Source organism: Rhea americana, unplaced genomic scaffold, assembly GCF_003343005.1.
Source record: "Rhea americana isolate MKP2758 unplaced genomic scaffold, rheAme1 scaffold_512, whole genome shotgun sequence".
Lineage (NCBI taxonomy): Eukaryota > Metazoa > Chordata > Aves > Rheiformes > Rheidae > Rhea > Rhea americana.
In genome coordinates, this window is record NW_028186660.1 from 40,773 (window position 1) to 62,821 (window position 22,049).

The 22,049-nt window shown below is 38.7% G+C and overlaps 1 protein-coding gene and 1 long non-coding RNA gene across 2 annotated transcripts in view; one reads left to right on the forward strand and one right to left on the reverse strand.

The window, feature by feature from the left end:
- LOC146588439 (uncharacterized) overlaps nt 1-22,049 on the reverse strand; it is a gene marked incomplete at its 3' end in the record, with an annotated part of 67,852 nt that overhangs the window by 21,228 nt on the left and 24,575 nt on the right. The window contains exon 4 of the mRNA XM_085318002.1: nt 21,434-21,539. Within this exon, the coding sequence (XP_085174128.1) occupies nt 21,434-21,539 (106 nt within the window). The remainder of the gene's footprint in view (nt 1-21,433; nt 21,540-22,049) is intronic.
- Nucleotides 16,347-21,137, forward strand: LOC146588440 (uncharacterized). Its single transcript, XR_014897424.1, has 3 exons — nt 16,347-16,430; nt 18,046-18,211; nt 19,512-21,137. It is a non-coding gene; the product is annotated as an uncharacterized LOC146588440 (long non-coding RNA).

A 22,049-nucleotide genomic window follows, 5' to 3' on the forward strand; every position in this document is an offset into this window, starting at 1 on the left:
TTCAGAGTTTGTAAAGTATAAATAATGAAAAACTAAAGAATTAAATACCTGAGTTGCTCTGTTTTTATCAGTGAAGAAAATAGAGTGGAAATGAAACATTGTGTTCCAMAGCCTGATCCAAAGAAATTTATGTTAACATAAAGTAAAAATGAAACAGAAGAGCCCAAAAGCCAGTAATTCACATTTTGCGGTCAAATAGCAGAAAAAATAAATGTAAACAGTAGTTATCAGTTAAATAAGGACAGCTGCTTGCTACTGCGTAAGAAAAATCTCAAAGAGCTTTACAAAATCAACACTACTGTAATAGAGTTGATTTAAATTTTTAAAAAAGTATATATATATATATTTCACAATCCATTGCATAATAAATGTTACTGAATGGTTTTACATCTTCCCGCGAGTATGCTGAGATGCCAAAATATTGCTCTCTGTGAACTTCCGAGAGCTCAATTTTTGCATGTTCACTTGTGAGAGAGCTTCTAAGTCAGTTACATAAATTAAGTGCCTAAAACACATCCAACCCAAATGACTTTACAAAAAGAAATAAAGCATGAAGTGCTGAAGGAAAGAATGAGCATTGCTGGTGCAATCATTAAAAAATAAAATCTATTCTTTCCCATCTTCCGTAATCTCGTTTTGACTTTGACATAGAGAAAGGCTCACAGCCAGGATTGTTATCCAAATTACATAAATCTCTAGAGAAACTCTCCAGGCTCTGTAACTCTGTCCTTACAAAACCTTCCTATTTCTTCCTAATKCTGCTTTTCTGCTGGAAAAGACTAGTAGATAACTATCAATTCCTATCAAATGTTCCTATAGAAGAATGAGTGCTCCTCCTTGCAATRTATTTATGGGATGAGGCTCAGAAAAGGAAATTAGTTCCCAAATTTGAAATGAGCGCAGTGACTACAGCAACACAGTACTCCATATGGCTGCTGCTGCCTCAGAAAGAGAGGCAATTCCCATATACCCATCCCGAATTCCTGAGCCGGGTCAGAGGTAGGGAACTGCATTTACCGCCGTGCAACCTATTTCAGGCAGCTGGGGTAGCTCACAAAGTAAACATGTTAACACTTTGGGGAGGTCACTTTGAGGAATGGGAGCATTAGTAAGGCAATCAATTCGAGGATTTTTTCCTCTTCTGGGTTGACCACAAGTGTAAAGCTCTTTTGCCTTGGTTTCCTTCCTTTTCCACCATATCGAACGCAACGCAAAGAAGAATTTTTGCAGGTGTTCTGAACTGAAATTTTCAGAAGGTGAGAGAGGGATTTTTCTGGAGCTCTTAGAGTGTCTTCTTTTTTCAGGGTTATTTCAAGCATGATATTTTATTTAGGCGTTGCCAAAATAAATACTTCAGAGTTTTCTCATTAGTCAAAGGGATTTAAGAACATGCTTAAAGGAAATGAGCCAGCTAGCAAAACAAGCAAAACCTTTCCATGCACTTCACATACTCCATGAAAAGCGGCCAGTCGGTGGAAATGGCACCTGTAAAGCTAACTGTTCAACTGAGGTGTGTTTGCCTTCTCCTTAAAAATCCTTATTCAAAAATTCCACACGGCAAAGTGTAGAGCCTCTATGTCTTTCCCTCTTCTGAACACTAAAAAATGAAATTCAAAGGGAAGGGGGAAAAAGTGTAAACTTGTGAGATTCAACAGTCACCTTTCATTTCTTCAAGAGTTTAATTACACAATGTTTCATAGAGTTAGAAAGTAAAATTTAAAATTTAAAACAGAGACACAGTGAGGTACTAGAGTCCCATAGGGATGTCCAAGGGTCACATTCTCTGTATGCTACAACTGCCCCCACCAGAACTTTTGATGACTACAAAGTTGAAATCAGATACAACTACATTTACCTCTTCTGTCTTCTTTCATTGTGTTTTTTCTTAAACCTATACTATCAACTTTTAACAAGCTGCCTGTATACAACATACAGACTACATATTCCTCATCCAAGTAACATTAAGAATATTAAGTTTGCATAAGTAAGAACTCAAAAGCTACCTATGTTTTAGTCTTGGTGTTAAGGGCTATCATAGTGCTTTACCCTTGTTTTTTCTTGCCTTTTTTTTTTTTTTTAAACAACTGTGTCTTTCCTTGCATGACCAATCACAAGTATTGTAGAGTTAGAGATGCCAGTCAAAATCTATGTGCAGAATTTTGCCTTCTAGTTAGGAAAATATTTTCCTTTAGTTTTCCAAACCCATCTTCATTAGCACATGCAACTTTGCTTAAGCATATAAAATTCAGATAGTTAAAAGACTAGGAAAACCCAAACTGGAGATTAAATCCATTACCGTGGTGCAGATCTCTTCCTCTAAGTCATTGCTACAGTCCAGCAACTGTTTCTTCTCCCTTCATCTTGCAGTAATGTGTATTTACTTGCATGTGTGTATGCATGCGTTGTTTAAAGAAACAAACAGTATTTACAGATATACATGTGCATGCRTGAAATATCTATTCCTACTTACATATACATATCGACAGATCTTCCCCTCTCAAATTTGTAGTCTTACATCATCATAATAAAACCATAGCCACTTTATGATAAATGCCTTCAAGCAAGCATGAACGGTTTAATGAAGGACTGCAGCTTTTTTGTATAACCTTTCAAATCATGTTTTCAAAGCCTATACCTTCACAGGGGTTTCACAAAGCTATTTTTACAACAAAATGCATGCTAAAAACAACAGATGACATTGCCTCATTTAGGGACCAAGACAGCATGATATGTTTGGACAGAAAAGTTCAGCTTTCACAACACCTTCACCACTCAATTCTTATTCTAATATCATTCCAGTTCTGCTGAGGAAGATTCCAGAAAGCTCAACATATTACTATTTCTCAATCTAGCATTTCACCATCAATTTATAAATTCTCCCTTTTCTCCCCTCCTGAGTTAAATTTTTAATCTAACTGTTTTTAAGAGCAACTTTACACAGTGTTTAGTGAAAGAACGATGGTTCTACTGCTTCCATTTTCAGATTTTCAATGTATAGCATTTTTAGCCTGAATTTTTAAGAGCAAAAAGTCAATCCAAAGTCATGATGGATGTTTTCACTTAGAAAATAAGTAATAGAGAAACTTCCACAAGTTTCGGAAACAAAGTGAAGGAATCTGAAAACATACAAGCACCATCTGTGATTTTTCAACATTAAATAAGCCCACATGATGCAATTTATAATAAAAGTAATCTCAAAAGCAAGAAGCATACACTGTTCACAATGATTTGATAAGAAGCTGAAGGAATGATACGAATACTTTAAGAGCAGGAACAACAATGAACAACAAAGACATGGTGGAAACCTGAATTTTGCCAATGATAGCCATATGCATCCAGAGAGAGGAAAGAGCTTAGACAAAAGGAAGCCACTTTAGGAGCACGTATAGGCCACTGGCTAATGCAAATATCTGATTAATGGATTAATCATTACAAGAGTACCAGTTAGCAGAAACCTGCAGCAATGCACATCATCTCCCTATTCCTGACTTTGACTTACAGAATAACTATAAAAAGCCATAAAAGCACAGAATCACAGTCAAAAAGCAATGTCACAGGTGTAAACAGTATAAGTCTACTGCCTCCTGGTAAGTTAAAGTACCTTCCCTTTATGTTTTGTTTTCAACAGAGAGAATTATAGTAGCAGTTTTATGCAGGCAGCCCACTCACTTAAATTATATCAGTCTCTCTATTACATCAGAAAACAGATTTTCTCCTGAAGAGGGACAGGCCTTTCCTCTGGACAATTTCCAGTAATTATTAGCTTATGAACAATTCTTCTGACTTTCATACGTTTCAAGGAAGCAGGTTCTTCCATAGAAAATCACTGCACAGCACTAACTTTTCCTCTCATGCAAGACGAGACAGGAGCTTTGTTAATCAAGGCCACAAACTGATGAGCACGGCAGAAGAAACAGTGGTTACAAAGCCTGGGACACTTTCCAGAGCACACACAAATAATTTTCACTGAAAATACTGCCAAAAAGCACACTGTCACACAATCAGAAGCCTCGTAAGGATGCCCCAAAGTTTAGTGATCACGGCAATAATGAAACCCCTCACTTAGTGATCTTAATTTCAGAAAACAGCTTTACAAAGCCCAGACCTCTTCTACTTGTTGGTTTAGCTAATGGAAGTGACAACACTCACTAATTAACATTGATTTTTCCCTTAGGCATTCTAGATGTTGTCATACCACCTGAATCATTTATTAAACCCTCAAAATGAGATATCAGGTGATGGTCACTTATTGAAGCCTCATTGAAACAGGATTTATTAATGCTTGACTTAATAAATGCTTGAAAGCAAGATTTCATATGTATGACTTAGCTCACTGGAAGTAGGAGGCCCAGCAAAATTGAGTGTGACACAATTTTCATTTTGAGATGCTCTGGGGTTTTACTTTTAAGTGCAATAAAAAAACAAAAAGGTACAGAGTACGGAGTCARTTGCCTTTTGTACAAGTCATCTTCTGCTTGAGAAAAAAAAGATTGCTAAGTAAAAACTTCAGTGCAGCTCTGAAGAGATTTAAAACACAGTCATTCTGGCATAGGGAACATTTTCCTTCATGTCTATTACCCACATGGCCTTGRAGAAATATTCCACTCCTCTCCAAGCAGCACAGTGCCAGCTGCATCATGCTGTGAAAAAACCGCACTAAAAAAAATACTGATGGACAGCCTCTCCACACCCTTCATAATCCACAGAAGAGAACACAAATGCTCATTTTTATGAGGCAAACCGAACACGGGTAGAACCTGCCTGAAGGGGCAGGATGGGCTAGGCTAAGCATGGTAGCCAGAAGAGCAGGAAAAGAATTACAACTAGAAATCCTAAAATAAAAATGCAATCAAAGAAAGGGTGTTAATTTTATCTTCACTTAAGCACTGAGATTCAAAYACTATTACTCCTGAATAAATTACATAGAAAAGAGTTAAATGGTAAGTAAAATGGAACTTCATTGTAATCTATATCTCACAATATATACTAATAACTTCTGGACTGTTGCATTTTAATTTTATACATAAAAGCAATCCTATAACCACCTTAATTTTGTTTCATATCTAAGTACTTTAAAAAAATGTATATGAATTCCTGGGGGTATCCATCCAACTCTAGTTATCTCTCTGACACAGACCAATAAAAATATTATGCCTATTACGCATTGTACCACTATTTCAAAAACACTTACAGGTTCTTTTGGCATGCTTTARCAGAATTCCACACTTGGTTCCCAGGACTTGTTTCTTTAGGTATCAGCTGGCCTTAGGTACCTGAGTGATTATCAAGCTAGTCTGATAAAATAAACATATAAAAACTGGGGTTTCCTTGAGAAGTCTGTCTTTATTAGCTACCCAGAGGTCCTGAGGAATCCAGCTTCTCCACTTAGCCAAGTTAGGTCCCTAATGTTGAATAACACAAATACCTCATCTTTCTTCCTTTCCCCATAAAAGAGAAGAAAAACATAACTTTGGATAGATTTTCTCCCACCTTGCCTTTCTCCACTCAGTCTTTAACAGAACCAGTGGCATCTTCTGACAAATAATTTGAGCAACATCACAATAATGCATACACCTGCGTGCATGAGCACTTGCCCAAGACAGCAAACAGCCAGTGCTTGCACCCCATGCTAAAAAAAGCCAAGCAGGTTCATACAAGGCTGAAAGGGTGGCAGTTCCTGTTGGAGATTTATTCAAGCAGTAGCATCCACTTCCCATCCACCTCCATCTCTCCTGGAGCAATAAGTATGTCTTTAATTAACAAGCAAATACAGCTCTCCAGGTCATTTCCCAGGTCTCTCCACTTCAGTCCTCCTGTTCTTCCCATTGCTGCCTCYTCCTCCTCTCCTGAGAGCAGCAAGGACTCGGGTGCTTCTGTCCTCAAGTACCATAATTCAAYCCTGGTCATAACTCCAACCACTCTCCAAAGAGAAGGCTAAGTCATTTCTATGGGGCTTCACAAAAATGTCTTGAATACATAATTTTATCCACAAACTTCAAAAGATCATTTATAAAGACAGTAAATATCATAGCATTTTACAGATGATAAAACTGAAACACCTGGAGTAGAAACTGCCTTGCATAAGATCATCCTATAGGTCTGTAACAGCAAGGGTATGGTAAAAACAAAAACAAACAAAAAAAAAAAAAANAAAAAAAAAAAAAAAAAAAAAAAAAAAGAAAAAAAAGAAAGAAAGAAAGAAAAGGAAAAAAAAGGTGTTTCAGTCTGGTCACCAAAGCAAGAATTTCACACACACTTTGCAACAGAGTAAGTCAATGTCAGTGCTGGAAGCAGCAGTTCAGCCCTCCTCAGGGATGCGCCTTACCTTATGCTGTTTCAGCAAATCATGTATGTCCATGATAGACTGGGTTAAAAACCGAAAAAGGTCAAAATGATCCACCAAAAATAAGTAATCAGTTAATTTTAACCCAGAACAATTTCACATTCTGGATGAATGGCAAGGATGGTGCAGATATGGGAAAAAATAGCCATAGTACTGAAGGACTGCCAATTTACTGCACTACTTTAGGACAGGAAAATGATGTTTTCCCTAAATACCTCCAACTAGAATAGAGGCAGCAGAAGCCATCTCCTTCACTGGCACACATACATAACCGTGTAGTGGTGCAAAGTGAAACCAACCGAAAGCTTAAAGCTGGTTACAATGAGAGCAATATTCTGTAAAAATAAAGCTGCTTCACAGTTTTGGTTTACTGGATGCTTTTCCACTAGCAGTAATGACAACGTAAAGATGATTTGAAACATCAAGGGGAAGAAATTTAAAAAATGAAAGTTTCTTTGACTCTGAAAGATCTCTGAATTTCATTTGATTCAAAAAAAAAGACAAAAAGTAAACCACTTTCAAAAATGTAGTATGCAATGTTCTTCATTAGCTGCTGGTTCAAAATACTTTCTAGCTATTTGAGCATATGCAATGTGGTTCAGATGCAATGTGGTTCGTGTTGAGAATGAAACAGTTGGAGGGAAGAGCAGAAATGCCAAAAATAATCACTATATTTAGAGAAACCACAGCCCTATGTATTCTACATGAAGTATATATTAAGATATGTACTAGCATTTTATAATGTGCAGTAACACGTTTGCGGTTCTTACAGCATAGTCCAGTAAGCAACACTTTTAAAAGATTTTTTTTTTCTCTTTAAGATTACAAATAAACACAAAGGAATATTACTGAAAAATGAGAGTTTCAGCTAAAGCAACACTGCATTACTCTGACTATTTTTAATGGAAGCTTCCAAATTTTTCAGAGCATATACAAAAAAGCTCCTATGTTTTAAGGCAGTGATCATGATGCCTTTGAAATGAAAAACAGGCAATGAATGTCAATGCAAGCAAAACATCTTTCAGTGCTGCAGGAAAAGCAACAAAGATTACTTTTCCAATTATTAACATAGTTTTTCTGTATTACTGTGTTTTTGTTTGCTGGACTATTGCAACATAACAGGCAAATAACTATGTAAAAGTTTCTTAGTTGTTTAAGAGTTCTTGACCTAATTTGTGTGTGTCTCACACATGTCAAGAGCAACTACTATACATGTCAGCAGTGTAACAAAGAAAAAAAAAAAACCCAAAACAAACCAAAACAAAAAACCACAATCAAGCCCATCAGGTCTTAATCCTACATGAAGTAAAAGCTTCACAAAGTCCTGCTTGCAAGAAACATTCCTATCTGCAACACTTCGAACTGTGTACACCATTTCGTGATGTTTATGCTTTATGTGCATACACAGCAGCAGTTTCAAGGTACATCCAAGTCCAGAAGGAACAGTATTTCTGTCACCATCATCTGTTAAGGACCAGCTCCCGTAACTCCAGAGCAATCTATTTATTTTTTTAATCTACAACCTCAGGTTTGGAGTGATATCATTAACTGATGATCTTTTCTTTTCTAAGCTTATTGCTCTTCCAACTATAGAGTAAAACTTGAACATATCATATCTATTACAGGCAGAAATCACTAAGAAAATACAAAGAATCAAAATTTTTTTAATATCTCATTATTTTTAAAACTAATTTCACAACTTCAAAGCATTGGGGGTTTACCATGTCCTAAGTCTTGCAAGTCTTCTGATGAGAAGACATACTGAATGTATTCTTGAACATCTCAGCAATGCACTGATATCCGAGCAAACAGAGTTTAAAAGTTTTAAAAGTCTACTTTTTTTTCTCTTAAAGGCATAAAGGATTCATCTTGTAGAAGTGTTAAAAAGAAAAAAAGAAAACTAGAATGAAGAAAAAAACAAAATCTTTAATTATAAATAAAAGTTTCCAGAGAACTAACTTTCTCCCAGTTCATTCATACATTTAATTCAGAAGCCAACACTGTTGCCGTCATGGCCCTCATAGGACTGGGGGAGAAATCACATGCCCTGCCAGAGATCATGCAGCAATTGTCAGCATGTCGAGGGAAATGATCCTCCCCCTGTACTTGACCCTGGTGAGGCTGCATYTGGAGTGCTGTGTCCAGTTCTGGGATCCCCAGTACAAGAGAGACATGCAGCTACTGGTGTGAGTCCAGCAAAGGGCTACTAAGACGACTCCTCACATGAGGAAAGGCATAGAGCTGGATCTGGTCAGCCTAGAAAAGACAAGGCAGACAGGGGATCTTATCAATATGTGTAARTATCTAAAAGGAGAGTGTAAAGTAGATGGGGCCAGACTCTTTTCAGTGGAGCCCAGCAATAGGGCGAGAGTCAATGGGCACAAACTGAAATGCAGGAAGTTCTGTATGAACGTGAGAAAAAACTTCTTTACTCTGCAGGTGACAGAGCACTGGAACATGTTGCCCAGAGGGGTTGCGGAGTCTCCTTCCTTGGAGATATTCCAAATTTGCTTGAATGCAATCCTGGGCAATGCGCTCTAGGTGACCCTGCTTCAGCAGGGGGGTTGAACTAGATGGTCTCCAGAGGTTCCTTCCAACCTCAACCATTCTGCAATTCTGTGATTAAGGCTCTGAAGTAGTGCTCAAATATGAATTGTTCATCTTGGATTCACTATGACTTTTTGCATGGCTCTCCTTTACTCCAAAGCACAAAGGACAGAGCAGCTGAACCACTCCTCTGATTCCCTGACAATTATTACTCCAGTATGGAGGAAGAGTATGTAAATCAAGAATAGAATATGTACCATCTTATTCATACTGACACATAAAGAAATTACAACTTCTTTAGGATAAGWAATTGTTAGTTCTTCTTCAAGTGGCTTCTGCATGGATAGCGCTGTGTGTTTCAAATGAGCAGTATCCTCACAGGATAACAGGAATAAAATGTTTTAACTTTATCAAATTAATTTGTTTTCTTGACCACAGTAAATTGCCTTCTTTKCTTAGAAGATGGTCTTGCTTGAGGCAAGTATGTGATGCTGACAGCCATTCCTGGAATGAGTCTTTACATTTCAGGACAGAAGAAAAYTATCTTATTGCCATAACCTTTGTAAAGGGATGCTTCTCCTGAAAACATCCATCTAGTGACAACTGCAGCCAAACAGCAGTCCAAATACTGAAGTTGTACCAAAGTAATGCATTCAGATACACCTCCAGAACAAGTGTGTCACATTCCATCTACAGGTTGGTTCACATCAAATTCTGAAAATGGATTAGGATAGGGCTGCTTAAAACTACTGCATCGCTATGTTCAAATGAACTATCATATAAAAAGTGCAGGCCATGACTACTTGAGATTTGCTTTAGACAAAAAAGATGTTAGAAAGGATTTTCTCAGTGTGATATGAGAAGTGCTCTGAGASAGGATTCTGTAAACACTTGTAGTGCTGCCTTGAAGTTTCTGGCAGAAGTAGTATTCTTTATCTATGAAACTGCACTTCAAGAGGCTTGAATTGCTTTGGATCAAACACAGTTGAACAGGAGGACTGAAACTGAAATGCCTATCAGAAAAAACTTTGAAGCACTCATCTATTTTACGTGACACTAAGAAAATGCTGCTTTGTCCCCAATCATGTTGGCCTACATGATCTTTCCTAACAATATTTTCATGATTTAAGTCTTGTACAGTTGCCCACTGAGCAGTCCCTGTCCATGGTACTCAGTTAACCAAGATCCTGGTCAGCACATGCACTGCCTTGGGCCCTAGGAGGCACATCTCACCACCAGCCATTCGACCAGGCTTGGGAAGAAAGACATGTGCAATCATTCCATCAGTCAGGAATTGTCCTGCTAGCGTGGACTGATGAATAGGATTCTAGTTTTTGCTCCTTCAAAGATAACAGACACTGGCTGTGTTATCAACAAGATCGATAAGTATGTAACAAATCTGTAGGCTTCCCAAAGCCTGTAAATACGAAGTTTAGCTGCACAAGTATCCTGTCTGACTCTTCTTCCTCACTTCATCCTCTCCTTCCATTCAGTGCAATGAAAGGCATGAAGGACTAATACTTTTCGTGAAGCCATGGGCTCTGACAGAAAGCCCAATGAGGATCAGACAGTCATGAAGAGAGATGAAGTCACTGGATTAAATAAGAGAAATAACGGCAAGACTAAAAGCTATTTGGCTGGAGGGAACATAGGAATTAGGACAGATACGAGAGATGTTGAAGGAAAAAAAATGGACAAGAAATAAGACACTAAAATTGTGGCTACATATTTGACAGCCCTACTGCAGTACACATTCTTTTTCTTCTGTCTCAGGCCAAACTCAGGGTTTTTGCTGGCACAGGGTTTGTGTCTCACCACAGAGAACTGGACTGGGAAATTCAACAGTACTAAAAAATAAAAACACTCCTGCAAAAGCCCACCTTTTTCCCTGCTGAGCAATTTTTCAGATGAACACATTCCTCTGTCAGGTTCATTATAGCATCACACAAACACAGCTGTGGTGCCAGAATCCCAGAAACAGCATAGAGGTGGGAACAAGCAATGGGAAGGAAAGATGTTTAAGTCTTCTGAACAAATTAATGTAAATGAATTGATGATGTAAAAGTATTGATAAACTGATGAAGGGGAACAGAAGTTGATATGGGGAGGGGAAAACAGTTCACATATAGACAGATCAGAGAGCTAAAACTAGGACAGGCTGAKCAAGAGTTTAAATGGGGTAAGACAYATTAAGAGAGAAGGAAAGGCAGAAACAGAAAGTGTGCTATCAATCTGAAAATACAGTCCAAGGAGTCCCCAAGACAGCACCGAGGCTTACTAAATTTTTCTGAATTCAGAATACATCCACTCTCTGTGCCTCATTTCCTTATCTGCAATGCAAAGATAATGCCTCCTTTTCAGCTCTTGAGAACAGCATAGCATTTGTGAAGTTCTTGGATAACATTAGCTGCAAACCACTGAAAAAAATCCATGAGGAGAACAAATATTTTATAATAGAGTTTACATAGCATGAAGTAAACCCGAAAGCCTTGGGAAACACTGATGATAAGACAGCCTATTTAAAAGGCATTTATTAAGTGCACAGGTGTGACAGCATTCACTGACTGAAGCAGKGCAGCTATGCAAAAAGCCATACTCGTGTGTGATCACAGGCTGTATCAGCTTGCACACAAAGGGGGCATATGTGCATGCAAAGCAAGGTATACAGGTATTTATTAATTTTCAAGAGTATATTCATCAACTTTAAAATGTTCTTAGTGTATTTGTTGCTAAGTATCTTAAGGAACACWGCTGTTGTAAACCTTTATCAAAAGCATAAATATAAGAATATTCTTAGTGATCAATAAATCAGGTTAAGAAATGCTACTATCCATGCTTCCCTTACAAATATTATCTTGAATCCTAGAAGCAAGCTTGTAGTAACTCAATACTGATTTTTGAGAAGTTGGAAATCACGCATCAGTTTCTGCCTTAAAYGCAAAAATGTCTGGCCCATCACAGCGCACAGGTGAAAAACAAGCACCTGTTCCCTGACACAGTTCTCTGCACACAGCAGCAGGCTGCTGTGATACAGAGCCCCAGAGTAAAAGTCTGCCAACAGTGACCCATGTCACTTCAGCCACTTGAAGCTTGTCAGAGGTCAAGCGCTGTGCAACCCCACGGTACCTAAAGCCGACGTGGGGTCTAGCTTTCAAAAYGATGGAGCTCTTTCTGAAGAGGTATGGAGTATGCACTTAGGAAGTCAGGGTTGGAAGGGGAACAGAAGGCAGGAGACACAGGGAGAGAGGAAGCCAAGACCCTTGTTCGGAGAGGTGATAATGCGTAGTAGGAGGTTAAGTARGAAGAAACAGAATATGGCCCAAAATTGGCAGAAGTCTTTACTGTCCCACCAGCCATTTAAATAAACCACTTAAAACATGCTATAGGTACACTTGTTTCTGCTGAGCAGTACTTTAGTGATTCAAGTCAAAGTACAGTAACAGCAGAGTCATCTGATGGCACTTCTAGCAAACAGTACAAGTTTCTCTGTTTCAGSGAATGGGAAAAAAAAGTCAAAAGAAAAATAGCAAACTCCAAAGGAAAGTCTGCCCACTTCGAGCTTTCATTTGAACTAAACCTTTGGATCTTCCCCTATATAGCAATCTTTCCTGAGTTAGCAAGTTAACACTGCTTGCCTTCCCAGCACCAGGGAGACCTTTCTCTATGGAGTCTCTCTCACTAAGCCATGTACCATTTTCCTTCCTTTGATGTGTCCTTTCAAGGAACCTGAGGGCAAACCCTAAACTCTTCTTTTCTACTTATGTTCTGTATATTTCATCCAGGCATCGTCTAGATTACTGTGCAAGTTTATCATCAAATCATTATCCTCCACCTTTAACTTACTTGCCACTTTTTGGAAACATCAATCTCTGGGACTGAAACATTCCAGCCTTGGTCTTATGTTCAGAGGCTGCTCGTCTTCCCTGCTCCCATGCACCCTAAATATTCCCTCCCACTCTCTTTTTAAAATCATTTTGGTCATCTCCAGAACCATTTGAACAAACAAACAAACTACTCTTAAGTTGGTAGAGGAAAGAATACTTGTTTTCTTGCTGTTAACAAATTAAAAAAGGTAAAGGAAAAAATAAATCATTTTGTATGGCACCCACCTGAAGTAAAAGTCTCTTCACTAAAATGCCTGGGAAGAAATTTCAAACAAAAATTACTGAAAATCCATCTAAACAGCTGACATACTACRCTTCCAGCAGCTAATGAAACTCAGCGCTCTCCATTGTATCACTAGGGGGCAGAAGATCTGTACGTTCTCCTTCCCTGGCTTTAAATCARATAGTTTAGCAAGAAAATTTAAATGGAGAACATTGTAAATGCCTCACAAACTCAAAACCTGAAAAATTCCTTCTTGCCTGGAAATATGATGACAAAGAAACCGTGTTAAAATTACAAACTTCATAGTTCAAGGTGGTCTTTAATTCCTACTTTGTGTACAACTCTGATGAAGACTAAATCTGTGCTTTCCCCAAGGGTGCAACTGCTGCAGCAGACAGGGACCGACAACACCACAATACTTTTCCACATCTTGCTTCAACAGAAAAGATGTRGTTCTTGTCATCTTTCCCATGCTGGCATGGCTTTGCTGAGTGTCAAGGGTTTGCTGTCATCCCCGCCCAGGCACTCATTGACAACTTTCATGTATATGTGGGCAGTGTGGGGATACTCCTGTGCTCTGCTCTCCAACACCACCATCAGTACCCCAACCCATGCATATGAAAGTACGGAGCGCTAAGACAGTAAATTGCTACTCATCCTTCATAAAGAAGCCGCCAGAAGTTTCCATCTTTTCTCATTCAACCCTTGTAAACACTCGGCTCTTAGCTAATTCTGCCTTCCCAAACTGCAGCAGGCAGAGTATGTCTTCTCCTCTCCTCTAACTATAGTCCTTAGATCCATGGAGAATTATTAATATTTTTTTAATATTTTGATTGCAAACAGAGGTTCCAAGAATGCCACTGCCTCATGCTAATGATAAGGAACCTTTAAAGAGTTTACAATCCACTGTTCCAGTTTTCTCATTGCACTTCGGAGAACATGACCTACAGAAATGCATACACATGCACTTTTACAATAAATACAGACAGACAGTGCTCAGATGTAACTAAAAGTAATTCAAACATATCTGGAAACGGAAATAAACTCCAAAGACATTCAAAGAATCTCATTTGTGACCTGTCATTATGCCATACAACACTCATTTTCATGGAATAACAGTCAGCAGTTACTAATGATCAAGCATTTTAAATACACATTTGACTTTTTCCCCCTTTAAAGGCCTTAATGTCCTCAGCTTCTATGTTTCAGGACAGAGTACTTTATGTGGCACCCTAGTAATCACCATTACAAATACCTGTGGAAGCATCTAATCTTGAAATGAGGATAAACAAATGTTATTTTCCCCACTGTACTATACAATATATTGTACGTATATATTTATTCTAAATAGTTCATAATGAAATCACAAATGGCAGAGGACTATGTGCAATCCTGCAGATAAGCRCCAGCTAATGAATGTCTTTATTTCATGCACATTTTCTCCTTTTCTCATAAATCAGTCTTTTCATATTTCAGGTTTAAAAATTACTACAAAAAAGGAAGGAATACTCTGTAATACAATCCCACCAGTTGGAATTAGTACATTGTTTTCCTTCATAAAGTTCAAGTAGTTAAATCATATAACATCCAAAATGGCTTTAAAGGCTCCTGGGACTACTTTCCAAGCACTTACTCTTTGCTCAGTAGTTAAGGATGTGCATTTTTCATGGTTCAATTCCTCATTTTACACAGGGTCTTCATAGCCTGAAGTGTCACATTTCATGGGAATTTCACAAAGCATAAAAAGAAATCACACAAACACTGAAGATTCATTTTCAYGTAGACAGAAAGCAACCCAAAGCCTTCCAGCCTCTGTCAGCTTTAAAAACAAGGGAAATCCATAATTTTATGGTGGTGTTATTCCTGAATTCCATGTAGACTATGAGAACCCTATATCCTCCTTGTGAACAGTCACAACATGAAAGGCCATTTCATATAGCACAGAAAGCAAGGACCAGCTCRGTTTATTTGTAGATGTGTAAATTACTATATAGTGGTTAAACTTTTGAACTCAGGTTTGATTCAGTGCCAATTCCCATCCCAGACCGGGAGGATTTGTACCGTATGCAGTGTGTTAGGACCATCTGGCTCTATTTCCAGACGGATCACAGATCAGAATCGCATCCAGGGAGAGGAGAAGGGAGGAAAGAGAGGAGAAGGATTGCTCCACCAGCTAAAGGAACACTTAAGACTGTGCTTGGTAGGAAGCTCTCAGTCAGGAAGCAATAAAGGCAAAAATCGATCCTAATAAATATCGTTTTAAAATAATCAGATGTGAAATGAAGAAAGGTTATATTTGCTAAAAGTATAGTTTAAAAAGGAAGAAGGATGTTTTCCCTCTTTTTAAACTGTATGATTTCCAAGGCCAASCTCTCTGACTACCCTTGAACAAGTAAACAAATGCATTTAGTCCTGAGATCCTGAGGAGAGTTTTACAGAGATGAAAGAGAATTCAGCTACTGAGCCAGGAAGGCCCACTGTTTACATTACTGATCATGGAGGTGGTAAAACATGCAAACTGGCAAAACGAAGAGCATTGTCATCACACCATCATTTCTAATCTACAAAGTTCACGAACCAGGATTCAAACTCCGCACATTTTTACCCCATAGCTTTGCAAGACACAAAAAGAGGAACACCTCGAACACCCTGAGGTTTCAGCAAACATGTAGCAGGCACAGATCTGATTTTTATGAGTCTGCTCCCTTTGATATGAACTACAACAACTGGCACCTGCAAAGCATGCCAGTGGAAAGCATGCTGCTTTTACAGATGGCAACAGCCCAGCTGCAGCCCAGCACTGCTGCACCGCTGCTCAGCAGTGCTGCTGATTAACAGGTCTCATTAGCACAAGCACGCTACCGCGCTATGCTGCCTTTTAGGAATCTAAGCATCTCTCTCCACCCAGAGTTGCTATGGATATATCAGCTTCCAGGGAATCAGTTAGCTGTTAAAATGGTTTTATGGTCAAATACTCACAGGACAAGAGTGTAACTCTGGTATCTTTTTTATTAGAGTCAGTAGAAAGATCAAAGATTTGAATTTACAGAAGTCCCTCTTGGAGGCAATATTCTTGATTGCTTTTGGCACTTGCTTTAAGGCATAGATCTATGGCTATTTTGAGATCAGCTGGTAAGTTTACATAATTTTTAAAGGATTGCTCATGAGAGGTCAAATTGAGTGCTTAGAGATGCATATAAGCCCTCCACAGATGCATACAGATACCTGCACATCGAAGGCCAAGGGAAAAGCATTAGAAAACTTTTGATATTTGACTCCAGGAAAAGAAATAAAGGTAAGCCTAATCACATACTGTCTGTTCCTAYCTACTTGTGGCTCTTGCCATAGAGTCTGAAGTTGCTAGAATACCTTTCTTCAGCTGGAATACTTTACACAGCCCTCCAACACACACTGAAACAGGAACAATGCAAAGGTATGCCTGTTATATAGTATTAATTCCATTTTCACTAATAAACTTACATTACTACCATCTGTTTCTCTGCTGCAATACCAGTTTAGCAAGATGTGTTCATTTGGGATAGGCATAAGCTCTTACTGATTTTGTTTCTCTTCTTTTGGTGTTTATACAAACCATGCTCATGCTRCAATGCATCATTTACATTCACTGCAGATGCCCCAGCTCCCCCATCCTAAACTCTATATAATACTTAACCTTCAATGCAAAAGGCCAAAGTCACATAATCTGTCAGGATGAGGGAGGAGAATTCAAGAGCACTGGAATTATCCTGGTCCCAGCAATAATGAGGGATCTGTTAGGTAAACACAGCCAGTCGATTCTTGGAAATGCACCAATCCCCGCATTACAGAGAGCCAACTATAAACCCCGAGTATTTCAAGCAGTAGTTGGCTTGATGCAGAAATGCCATCAGTTTCCTGATAACTTCATGCTTGGCTTYTAGAACAAGAGGGTTATAATCAACAGCTTCTACCATCTGCTTGCAAAACTTCACCCGCACTTTCTGCTTCCTCTAACTTCTGGATATCTTTGAGCACTCAGTGTCCCCGTGACAGATAGGAACCAGACCATACAGGACTGAGTTGTTTCAGGAATTTAATCAGCTTTCCTAGAATGTGCAGCACAGCCGTTCATTCTAAAGTTGGCACACAGGTGAAATCACATGCCGCCAGTTTTATAAATAGGCCTAATTGCTGGAGGCTGTAGTGACATGCCTGTGATTGAGGTCCTCGTCTGTCACTTTAGCTACCTGACTCGCTATCTGGACATCTGTGTCCAAGTCTGACAAACTCCGGAGCAGTCTGTACATTTAAACACCACAAACAACTAACAGATCACTAACTTCATATTCAAATAGCAAAATCACTCTGCTTTATAACCAGTATCTTTTAATATTGAGCAATTTCTCTTCACCTTTTCAACTTTGTTTAGCTAAGCTTGTATTGAATAGTTAAAAATACCACAAGCATGGATTTAGAATTTCTTTGCTGCAGGAGTAACTCTCACTAAATCTGAAYGCTGTATCTAAAGGCAGGATTCCCTCAAAGATGCTTTGGGATAATCACTGCCTGACGACCCAATTTTCTCCTCAGCCTTAGATCTTTGACATTTTTTGCTGTAACACGGTCAAGGCCTCTCCCTGTTTGGATACCTAGCTTGCGCTTTCAGACCACAGGAATGAACCTTCCAGCTTTCGTCTAATTCTGGACAACACTAAACACYGATCTGAATCCACAGACAGACAATTAGGGATTCAAGTAAGCAAATAAGCTCTGCAAAAAGACTAGACGATCTTTTGACAGCCTTCTCTCTGCGGACCAGTGGCCCGAACCCCAGTGGGCAGAGTTGCCCACAGACTGGTGCCAGCGGGCTCACCCCTGAGTACTCCCTGCCTCACTTACCCAGTACGTTTTTATAACACTTAACCTTGGGCCTGCACACATTGTTCTCCTTTCTTACCTTCCCAACAGCACTGGCTAAATTAAAAAAAAAAAWGAARATTGCCATAATTTTATTAATTCTTTAGCTTATGCTTAGTCATTACATTTCAGATGTTGCTTTTTCATTCCAGGGCAGAAACAGAAGAGAGGTGTGTTCAAAATGATATCCAAAGTGCCTTCAAAATATCATCTATATTAATCCTCAACAACTGTGACCATTCTCCTCTGTCTTCGAACTCATTTCCATCTGTTTATGAATGTTGATGCAACACCCACCACATTGCCATCTTTTCACTGGTACAGAAAYGTTTAACTACAGTCACTAGTGCACTACACTTCCTTACAGAGATTCTCAAAAGGGAGGGGGGAAAAGAAAGAAGAATAGTATTCCTGTTTCTGTGAAATTCAGCCACCCACCCACACAAAACTCACTATTTCTTTACATCTCCATAAAAACTTGAAGGAACATTACAGAGTAAATTTAAGCCAAAGAACTAATAAGTAAGGAGGAGCAAAAGCTGTGCTCCAAGTAATGTTTCAACAGAGTAACTTGAAAGAGAAGCTCTGACTACTGTAGTTTCGGGGCCTACAGATTATACAATGAGAAAAGAGAACATYTGGGGAAAGGTTCTGTGAAATAATACCACTTTACACGACCTAGCAGAAATAGTCACTCTGTAGCACTTGACAATGAACTGTCTTGGTTGCTCTGTATTATTCCAACTAAAAGGCACACTGTTACCTTCTATTCACTTAACCATTAAAGTAACTAAAACTTTTGTGACTCATACTTCTTTTTTTTTTTTTTTTTTTTTTTTTGGCAGTTCATTCTGCCTTGAACCAAGTCAAAACTATTAAGCAGCAATTCGCTGTCAGGAAGCATTTGAGTGGAATGTTACAGGCCTTCAGAAAAAAGGAAAGCAGCACTCTCAAGAAATAACTAACACCTGTAACATTTCTGTATATGTGTAATTACACCCTTTGTGCACCTCTAGGTACAAAGATGTTTCTTGACAGTGTGCAGGCAAACAATTTCACAGAAAATACTCAGAACCTATGTACAAGTGTAGCACTGTGTTGGTGAGCCCTAGGAGAACGAGCAATGTCCTGCATAAGATTGCCGTTCAGCATCAACACTGCAATCCGTGTTAGGACCATGAGAGGCAAACAGTAAATTAAAYGAAAGTCGCCAGAGGAATTCAGCTGGAGTATGGAACGAAGGAGAAATCGCATCACTTTTTTGTTCAGGTTAAGTCTGGTGAAAATAAGGAGGGTATTTCCCATGCCAAAAGGGACTGCAGACAAGGACACCACAGTTGTAAGGCTGAAAASCTGCAGAAAAGTGCTCCTTTATCTCTGTGTTATCTCTGTAACTTAACACAGAGTTCAGAGCTTACAGGACCATCTCAGTGTTAATTGTGATGCACCTCTGGTAATATTTACATACCTACACACACCCAGCACTGTCTGCTTAGCAAAATTCAGCACTGCAATAACACACACAACTGGCAAAAAAAATCAGCCACTTACTATAGTCTTCTAAAAACAACATACCAGAGAAATAGTCTTACATGATGTATTTTATGTTCCTTTTCAGCAGCCTCCTCAATGTATTTGGATAAGACTGGCTACACTGTACTTCCAAACCTCTCTCTATCTCATGGCACATGCAGACCTATYCAGAAAGCGCACACTGGTTCCTGGAACTGAAAACCAGCTGACAAAAACTTGGAGCTGAAACAAGCTTTGAACTTCCTGAATGACAATCAAGACATAAATTTCATTTCTAAAATAGAACCCAAGTCACACAGAAAAACATTGAAAATTGTACTGCTGTAATAGATGCTAGGATACACTATGCAGAGGGAATTTTTAGCTTCATGAACCAGTAAAACATAATTCAAAAAAACTGAACACCACCACACTTTAGATAGTACCAAGCCCTAAAAGTCTTCTTGTAACAAAGTTCTTAGCTTTATGGCATACTTATGCATGGGATTTTTTAGTTTTAGTTTTTTTTAAAGGAACAGCAAACACTTGCTAATACTAGTGCAACAGCCTAGGTTGTAATTTCCTCAGTGCAATGCCATGGACATTAGCACCAAGACCCTGCTGTATCAGTCACTGAATTCAGTGGAAACTCAACAACTTCAGCAGACATGGATTCAAGCTCTTAAGCACAGCACAGCTACAGAAGCCACACACCAAGAAACAGACCAGAGCAGTCCTCCCTGAATTCTGGCTGCACTGGGGTCATCTCCAGTAACATACACATGAAGCGCTTTATTCCTGTTGAAAAGCAATCTATGGGAAGGGAAGTTTCAATTCTTCTTAATCCACTCCGGAACGCCAAATAAGCTCTCAGTGAACTGAAGCTGAAGATACACACAATACTGTGCTAAGATCGTTCAGATGTGACTGACTTCTCTGACGTTAGTAGATCATTCTGTCAACTCTTAGGCTCTGTGCCCTGGATCTGATCTGATCCTGGTAAAGATGAACTGCAGGGCTATCCTCTGTTTGCATTATGAGGCTACCTGGACACTCAGGTACTGTAAATACCTGTTAGGTTTCTCTGTTTTGAATTAGCAATATTTGGCTACACAGTCAGCTGAAGGGGGAAGACATCATCCAGYTGAGGGAGATCAATGCTGAGCTCACAAAGGAGTGAAACACTGGACTGAAGGATAAGCTGGTCAATGCAGCATCTTTAATTTGATTCCAGTTCAAACTTTTTGAGAACATTTATGACTGTCTCCTAGAAATCATTTTCCCCCCTATCTTTAGAGAGAGAATCTTTTTTCTTTAATATTTTTGTATACTTGTCTAGTTTTATTGTGGTACACAGTCTTTTATTCCTGAGTGTATGTAAGCTATCAGCCACCACTGCTCAGGTACTGGCAGAGAACGAGTTTTGTGACAGTAGTTTGGTTTCTTACACATCCTAATAAGCTGGTATTTGTACAGATCTAATCTTCAAGTTCTTTACACGAAGTAAGTTACACTTACTACTCAAATCCTCAAACCTTAGAATTAGGTTATCTAAAAAAATCCTTTTCTCTCTTTTTCTTTTTACTCCTCAATTTGTAGATTGAGTTTTGGCAGCTAAATATATCAAATTGACATTTTTAAAGATAGTTATATATGGATAAAATTCAGATGAGCCATCTACCACAACTATGTACTTGTTTGTACTTGTTACYATCTCTGCTTACTGTGAGATCATGCAGCAATAAAGATTTCTCAGTGTGACTCTTCTCCTCTTACTCGTAGTTCTTCAAAACACTAAAGCAGGTCTCTCAGTTTCCAGCTTGGGTTTCCTCGTTAGATGAAAACTGCAGGCAGTCATCCTACTCCGTGATGAGTGCTAGCCCCCACCCCACTCCTTAAATTTCCCACAAAACATTCAAGAATCTGGAGCAATCTGAGAAACATGTTACAGATGCTTGACGTGACAGTCATARCAGACCTGAGAAAGAGATTCAGAGCAATCAAAACAGCTTTTGGAATTTTTTTTACCTCTTAAAATGTAGTTCTGATAGTTCTGGTCTGCCTCTGCTCCCACCTTGATCAAGCATGTTAGACCTTCAGCCACCACAAACTCATGAACCAAGTCCTTGTCATCCTGCCACAAAAGAGAAAGCTGCATTACAATTTTGAAAGACAAGGCAACAGAGTACACCATAACGTAAAACCAAACGCAGGCCCGTAACATTGTCTTTGTGTTTTCAGATGATTTAAGCAAGTTCTTCTGAAAGACRTCATAGAAGACATTTTAAAATCAGAATGAAATGCATCTATGCAAGGCAGGAAAAACACTCACCTTTACCTTTTACCTTTAAGTCAACTATGGAAGATTAACGTTAGTAAAACGTCTGACTTTGATTGTCATTATTTTTCTTTATAAAAGCCTGCAGACTGTCTATCCAATACTGTAATTTCATCAAAAGCTTACTTCCTTTCCAAACTATTTCCTATATTTAAGAGAATCTTTTTTCTGTTTTTTAAATAATACAAATTCAATTACTAGCATTTTCCCTTAATGTAAAAATACCAGTCAATTTCAGCAGGCATTTAAGAAGTCAACATGCATTAACGTTACCTTAGAACAGCCCTGTCTAGCTCCACTTAACAT